General features: G+C 31.2%; 1 protein-coding gene across 1 annotated transcript in view; it reads left to right on the top strand.

The window, feature by feature from the left end:
- The first annotated feature begins 6,169 nt into the window (after positions 1 to 6,169).
- Positions 6,170 to 8,669, top strand: part of LOC130664002 (visual system homeobox 1-like) — a 38,801-nt gene continuing 36,301 nt past the window's right edge. Inside the window, exon 1 of the mRNA XM_057463623.1 lies at positions 6,170 to 7,507. Within this exon, the coding sequence (XP_057319606.1) occupies positions 7,135 to 7,507 (373 nt within the window). The 5' untranslated portion in view covers positions 6,170 to 7,134. The remainder of the gene's footprint in view (positions 7,508 to 8,669) is intronic.

The raw sequence follows: 8,669 nt of genomic DNA, 5'->3' as shown, positions 1-8,669 counted from the left end.
TCCAAAATTTTCAGCTATCTTAGAATGAATCAGTGAAAAGTACTTCAGATCAGTGAATATTCACTGCAAATCAGTTCCATGTATATCACTGATTGAAGTACTTTTCACTGATTCGTTTTAAGAGAGAGTCATATAGCAAAGTTAAAAACGATTGTACAAATTTGATTTTAAAGTTTGTTACAAAGCTTTTAACAATCGGATAGTCAGTCGGAGTGTAATTTTAAGCTCACAAAACTCACTACTCTCTAAACATGAATTAGTGAAATAAGTTATTATTCACTAATTTAGAGTGACAATCGAACCACTTTTTGGAATTAGTGGTTCGATTTGCACTCTAAATTAGTGAATATTCACTTATCTTCACTAATTCATGTTTAGAGAGTAAAATTGAACCTCTACTCTCTTAAATTTGGCAGTGTTACAATTCTACTCACAACATCTCTACTCAAGGGAAGTAGCTACAACTCTACTCACTCACAACTTTACTAAGCCTCAACTATATACTCACAGTTTTTTTTACTCAGGTTTAACTCTACTCAGTTATATTTTTACTCAGCTACAACTCTACTCACAAAGAATTGCTAGGATTTTATCGATAGGCTTAAATACGTGAATAGAGTTGTAGCTGAGTCAAACCTGAGTAAAAAATCGGTCTATCGGTTAACCCTGCGGGCCAGCCCCAAATTTCCCGCTCAACGAGCTCGAAAACATTATTGTAAATGCATTTTCGAGCTCTTCGAGCTCAATAATACTTTTGGATGCCATTGTCTTAAAAAAAAACCATTATTTAGTATTTCTTTCTCCCACGATATCTCGCGAACGAATTAACCGATTTTGATGGTTGCACTGATAGAAGGATTTCTTTGTATTTAAGAAATCATTTCTTAAACATCATTTCTTAGCATTTAAAAAATATTTCTTAGTATTTAAGAAATATTTGTTAAATACAAAGAAATATTTCTTAAATACTAAGAAATATTTTTTAAATACTAAGAAATGATTTCTTTAATACAAAGAAATATTTTTTAAATACTAAGAAATCCTTCTAAGGATTTCTTAGCATTTAAGAAGATTTCTTTCTATTTAAGAAATCATTTCTTAAACATCATTTTTTAAATACTAAAAAATGATTTCTTTAATACAAAGAAATATTTTTTAAATACTAAGAAATCCTTCTATCAGTGTGAGGTGGCATTCGACGCGGCTTATAAAGTTTTAGAGCTCAGTTGATTTTGGAATTAATCCATCGAGCACATTACAAGTTATCAAAAAAAAAAACATTTTTAAAAAAATTTTGTTTTTGGAACATCTCCGAACGAGCCCTACCGATCAAGCTCAATTTTTTACAGTTTGTAGGAATTAATAAGTTGCGTCGAATGCCACCTTGGAGATTAAAATCGGTTGATCCATTCCAAAGTTACAGAATATTTACACACATACATACATGTACGTATACACGTGCATACACTCGGACATCATCGGGAAATTAGTCAGGATGGCTTCCTAGAATCTCAAAACGTCAAAATTCGATGGAAATTCGGTTTTTGCAAATCGGACTGAAACCAATAACTTCCCGAATTTTTGAAAATTTTCAATTTTCTTAGCGGGAAGTTAAAAAAACTGTGAGTAGAGTTGAGGCTTAGTAAAGTTGTGAGTGAGTAGAGTTGTAGCTACTTCCCCTGAGTAAAGATGTTGTGAGTAGAATTGTAATACTGCCTTAAATTTGAAATAGTGACTATTCACTGTTTATTAGTGAAAAGTATGTCACTGATTCAAATAGTGGTATACTTTTCACTAGCAATAAGTGACTATTAACTGCCAAATAGTGATTGACACGTGGTTTTCACTAATTCGTTTTTAAAGAGTAAAGCCACAACAAAATTTTGTACAGATCACAATAATTGAAGTTTCACTTCTGCATATTTTGGATGTTTTTATTATTATTCTTAATTTTTATCTCACCATACTTCGACATAAGATAATTTTTTCCTTTTTTATGAACTCTGACAATAGTAAAAATTATTGCAACACTTAATGCTTTCGTATTTTAGGTGTGCAATAAAAAAAAAGTGCAATGAACATTTGATTTTTCAAATCTGATTATATATAAATACCAATAGTTTAATAAAATAATTATTAACATAAACTAAAAATGAATATTTAAAAAAAGCTAATTAACGAAATAAAGTTAATTTGAATTTTAACTTTTCAGACTTGCTAATTGACTCAATGTTTACATAGTCTACATGTTCTTCAGTATTACACTAGTACGATTAACGCGAGCGGCAGTTAATTAGTCACGGACTCCAGGACACTGTGCAAAAGCCCCAGGCGTACTTCGTCACTCACTTACCCTCTTTCTCTAGTACAATTTAAAGTAATACATTGCCGCTTGTACATTAATTCTTAGTGATTTATATACTTAACTAACCTAACTTATCTTATAACTTTGTACATTGAGAAAAATATCATCACAGTTAATTATATACAAGTTTTAGTATATATACAAAAAAAATTACAACAATAATTTAAAAAAAGAACGAAATAAAATAAAAAGAAAAAGATATAATTAAATTAAATTAATGTATAATAAAAATTCAAGATTAAAATATGAAATTAGTTTTAATGAAATTTCATAATCTTTTAGCTGGCATTTATTTTTTGATGACCCAAAGAACTTTAAGATAATAGTGAGTTTAAATATAAGCTACTACGCGAGCAAGGTAAATAATGAAGAAGCCTAAACTTGAATACAAAGTTTACATACAATGACTATACTAGACCATACTCCATAAGAAAATTTTCTCCCTCTGTTCTTATAATTTACACAGTAACATTTTAACCGGGTGCTTTTTACTTTTCTATGCTCTCTCAGCAACTTACCCTTTTAACCATGCATTTCTCATGCCAACAAAGTAAACTTGGACGACGACGACGATTAAAACGCTTTAGTAATTAACTAGGTCTCTTCACCTCTTCCACTAACAGTTATCGTCTGTACCCTCAGCCAAAGTACTTCTGAAGCAGCAAAAGAGCATCAGTGGTACTCTGACTCTTACTCTCTTCAACCCTCGGAAAATTCCCATCCAGAAACAGTCTATATACATATACATATATATATATATACAATACAAGTTTCTCAAGAAAGCCGAGCTTGCATCCCCTCTCCGCTTGACTCACTGCCTATCTTGTGACGGTTATTTAGGGGTGGCTTGTGGTTAGAGGGTTGCCTGGGCAACTGCAGAGATGCCCTCTCTCACGTTACCACGGTAACCTACACCTCACCCTCTGTAATATTTTTTTCTCCACACACCTTATCATCCCTTCTCTATAGCCTCATTTTCTCTCATTCTCGCGCGTACTCAGGAAAATTCAATTCGAAAAAGAAAAAGATCTACATCGAGAGAAGAAATAGTATTTTTTTTTAATAGTTTTTTTTTTAGAAAATTAAACCAGACGTTTAATAAGAAAATTAGTTAAAAAGTAAATGCTTGTTAAACTTTTTTTTTTCAATAGGTTGCACTAATAAAATTTTTATTTTATATGAAAACTGTAGCGTAATACTGAAGTTATTTTTTATAGAGATTTATAAAAGTTGTATAAAGAGTGATGATGAAGAAAAAAGATGTTCATATTATGTATAAGTTATGAAAAATTTATCGAGCGCAATATTTCATATTTTAGGTGAAAACCTGGTGAAATAAAACAGGGCACGCGCTTGCTATACATCAAATTTCCGTGGTGACTTGTTCTTTCTATATATACTCTACACTCTTTATGTTGGCTTTATTATAAAACCTAACGATACATGAACATCATGACGTAAATGGGAAATACTCTTATGAATATAAGGTTTTTTTACCCTCTATACTAAAATTTATGAATAAACTTCAATGTATATTTGTAAATTATGACATTATAATTTTATTTTCCAATTAAATTGAGGAAAGTGGAGGATAAGACGGGCCCCTCAAGGATTTTTGTAGTTTATTATCAAACTAATTCATTTATTTAATGGGTCTTGATACTTTCAAAAAAGAGGGGCATGATGCCCCGTGTAAAAAAAATTTATTCCACAAAGATTCCAAAAAAGTTCCGCATGTGGAACTTCTAAACATGAGACAGACTAGAACTTCGAATGGAACTTTTTTTGAACGTTAGTAATTTTGATGGTATAAAAAGTTTTTATTAGCAAGTTTAGAGTCAAAAAGGACGTTTTTGGAACTTTTTTGAAATTTTATATAGACATTCCAAAAAAGTTCCAGAATCACCACTTTTGACTTTTTTATGAACTAAAAAAGACATTCCAAAACATTCCAAAATCACTATTTTTGTATCTTTTGTAGACTAAAGACGTTATAGAAACATGCCAAAATAGTTCAAAAATCATTATTTTTTAATTTTTTATAGAACAAAAAAAACGTACATAAAAAATTCCAAAAACGTCCTTTTTTGACTCTAAATTTGCTCATAAAATCTTTTTTTTTACCATCAAAATTACCAACGTTCCAAAAAAGTTCCATTCGAAGTTCTAATCTGTCTCATTTTTAGATGTTCAACATGCGGAACTTTTTTGGAATTTTTTGGATCGAATTTTTTTTACACGCGGCCCTTAAGGAAAAAATTGAATTTTTATATTTTTCAGGATCAGTTAATCAAAAAAATTTAGCCTGCTGGGGTCAATTGGACTTTTTCCGACTAAAAATAAAAATTTTTCAAATTTTTTTTCCCTCATATTCAAATTTGGGAATTTCACGCATATTATTTGTACTTCCGTAAGATTTATTATTGCTTAGTAAAAATTCAATTATGAATAAAAATATAATGAGTAAAAATTCGAATTCAAAATTTTCTTACAAAAAAAAAATTTGGCAGACAAACAAAGATATTAAATTATAAAATTAAAAAAAAATTTTTTTATTTGTCATGAGTCCAACTTACCCTGGTTAGTGAATCTGTACTGGTTTGGTAGCTTTTAATAAACGGAAAAAAACAATAAGAAAATTTTTTTTATAGGGGTCATCTTACCCCTGTTTTGCTGCTGTTGCTAATTTAAATTAAAAATAATTGTTATTATAAAATGTAGTAATTAAAAATTATTATATCAACAATTTGTAAAAATATATATGTAATATAAGAGTATAAAAATAAATATGTGTATAAGGTTGAAGTAGTTTGAAATAAAGAATGAGGAAAATGAAAAACAAGGGTTAATTTTAATTTCATAATTTTTCTCGTCCATAGTCGCACACACAGTCCGCTCGGGGCACAGGTAATTTTCTCCCCAGAAGAGAATAGACGTAATTACTTAACGCCTCCGAGCCACCCTCAGCTCCCGCCGTTGCTCCTCTCAACCCCTCACTTATTAAAAGAGGATCGTACCCTCGAGGCTCGCACAAGAGCAATGAAGAGGTGGTATGTATACGCCCCTTCAGCGAAGAGAATTACAGTAAAAAAAAAGTTTTTTTAATTTAAAATATTCAAACTTTTCTCATTTTCAAATTACTATTTTTTTTTCTTTTTATTTTTTCAATCATTACTGCGCTTCTACAGCCAATTTTTTTTTTATCTACAATATTGTTGTTGAGAAAATTTAAAAGCGTAAAATAAAATGATAAAAATGATGGGCGATAAAACATAAATCAATATTTTTTCACGTAAAGAAATCAATAAAATTAAAATTTCAGCAACTATTGAATTTGAATGAAGTAGAGAAAACCCAGTAAAAATATCACTGGGATTTAAATATCAAGTTCGAGTGACACAAGGGTGGTTTTGGTCAGAACTGAAGGTGGTAGGGAGGAGCCATCTTGCGGCTGAATTCGGGCCAGTCGTCAATTGATTCGTCCCCACCACTTGTAACATCACGATGCACTACACAGTCTAGCGTTATATATAGATATATATACATTAACACTCTTATATATCTATATATATGTGGAAAGGAAGGAAGGCGTCGATTCAATTCTACGGTAAAAAGAAAAAAAAATGATTGCCGGGCGTGCCAGATGGTGGGAATAGAGCTTAGGGATTGGTCGGGTATATCGCGGATCCCCGGAACCCGCGAGTTCACTAACCAATGGGTTGTAAGTCGGGGTGGAAGCTCAAACGGGTTTTAATATGTTGATGCCACTGGTGGGGAATTATTCAGTCTGGTGTCTAGTCAGATAGTATTGTGCCGTTGGCTCGTGCCCCGTGTAGTAGTGGTTCAATCCTGGCCACACAGGACTTAAACACACTCTTTGTAATGTCAATATCACGTAATCATGTGTAAATTTAATTTATAAAATTATTTTTATCTTTTAATTAATCTGTAAGATTTATATCAATTATCAATTTATTATTTTATCTATTAATTAAATGTCAACCAGGACAAATATATTTCAAGTGTTTATCTAACGGAGTTAATGAGTGATAAGGATTATTGTTAATACAGTGATTTACATAAATGTGACGTTATTTATATACATAATAATTTAGACTTGTAGAAAAGTTTTTACTATTAAGTCTAATCCACTAGTGTCGAAGTTATCAGCTAAATTTTGAATAAATTTAAAAGATGCGACGGTATTATATCGTGGTGTCAAAAGTGCAAAGTTGTGCTTGGATTTAAAAATTTATTGGGGAATAATTATTTTAAGCGAAATAAGTTATGACAAATAAATATTTTCAAACAATTGGAGCTTCTTGAGTGACAGTTTAACCACGTGGTCTAAAGACATGAAAGTGACATCTGTTACCAACCAAAAATGATATGGCAATTTAAGAAATGCGAGTAAACACGTGAATTTTTTTTGTACTCTCACCTGAGTTTTAGTTGTCCGTCGGATCTGAACACTTGTTAACACACTATTCACATATGGATTAATGTATATTTGTATTTATTATTTATTTCAGGGTATGAATATAAAACATAAGTAAAATAAAATTTGTAATAGTGAATTTTTTGAACTAAAGCGACCTAGTGTATAAATAGAAGCAAATGTTTTAAAATTGTAATAAATTTATTGACTTTGAGTGGTGTAACGTTGGATTATTGATAAATGCTTGTGAAAAATATTCATCGGGAATAATAAAGTCCCGATTAAATAAGATAAGTCAAAAGGAATCAAGATTGTCACGTTGGTGCCTAATATGGTCCTGGAACCAGGAGGTGGTCTGTCATTTCCACCGCCTCCTGGTGGTGGGACAACAGCTAACGGTGCATCACTACTAGCACCAGCAGCGAGATTATTTCAAAGAGCGACTCCTGTTTTTCCTTTTCATCTTGCTGGTTGGCCACCACATCATTCGGTACTTGGAAATGTACAAAGTCAAGTGCAGACGATGCAGGCACAACATCAAGCTGCCGCTGCTGCTGTTAGATTTCTTAGTCATCATCATCCCCATCATTCTCATCCAACGTTAGGTAGTCATTCACTTGTACCTGGGATAAATCCTCATCATCCTGGTGGGCATCATCTTCATCACTCTAGTGATCATCCGGATGACGATGACGATAAAAAAGGTATTGTCATTTTTACCTTTAAATTCATAAACTATTTTTATTTAAATAGTCATCTGCATACTGTAAAAAATCGGAAATTTATTCGAGAGGAATTTTGAATAGGAATTAATTCACTCTCACTCGAAGGTCCAGAGTTTTAATCAAAAGTCCCTCCGCGAATGGAGTTAGTAGTTTTCGTCAGCAGCATTATTTTGGAGTTAATGAGGATTTTATTGTAATCAGCATTCACTCTGATTATGAAGTTTTAATGTTTAAATCAATTTATATTTGATAAAAAGTATTAATTGTTTTTACTACTCAGATTTCACTCCGTGGAGTTTTGTTTTCTTTTATAAATAAAACTCCCTTTTGGAGTAAACAACTAAATGAATAAAAAAACTATTTGCAGACTGCATTGAGAGAACAATTTATTTGAGCCAAATGAGATTTGTTTCAGGCAAATGAATCCCACATTTGAATGGACCCAATCAATACTTATTTGAGACAAAGATATGGTTCATTTGAATGAAATAATGATTTCTTTATAGTTAACAAATCTGTATTTGAATAGTGACACTGTAGCGCCATTTGTTAGCTACAAACAAATATATATTTGCATGAAATAAATGATTTTGTCCGGTCAAATAAATCTATTTATTGGGCTCAAATAAATTTTTCTCTCAGTGTGCTTCGCATTTACTCCCAAATTTTGTACAGTGTCTGTAATTTGTAAATTACAGAGTAACGGAATAAATATTTTAAAAAAAAGCTTTGTAATTTTGTAACATTTTGCATCATAGTTGTTCTATCGAATTCGATAAAAATATTTATGTTGAGTAAGAGACCCAGTACCTGATCAGAGAGCTAGTACCCGATCACTCATATATTTGTGTATCTATATTCACTAAATTTTACTAAGTATAGATGTACAAATACACGGACTGGTCAGGGATCAGTTCCCTGATCGGGTACTAGATCTGTTAACATAAGTACTTTTTTATTAATCTAAGGTAAAAGACCTAGTACTCGATTAAGGAACTATTACTCGATCACTCCATAAATTTGTATACCTATATTTAGTAAAATTTAGTAAGTATAGATATACAAATACATGAGTGATCGGGTATTAGTTCCCTGATCAATTACTGGGTCTTTTTTTTTACATAATTTATCAAACATCCAC

This window comes from Microplitis mediator, chromosome 2 (genome assembly GCF_029852145.1).
Source record: "Microplitis mediator isolate UGA2020A chromosome 2, iyMicMedi2.1, whole genome shotgun sequence".
Taxonomy (NCBI): domain Eukaryota; kingdom Metazoa; phylum Arthropoda; class Insecta; order Hymenoptera; family Braconidae; genus Microplitis; species Microplitis mediator.
Note: the sequence above shows the minus strand (reverse complement) of the source record. Positions and strands in the feature narration are given on the sequence as shown.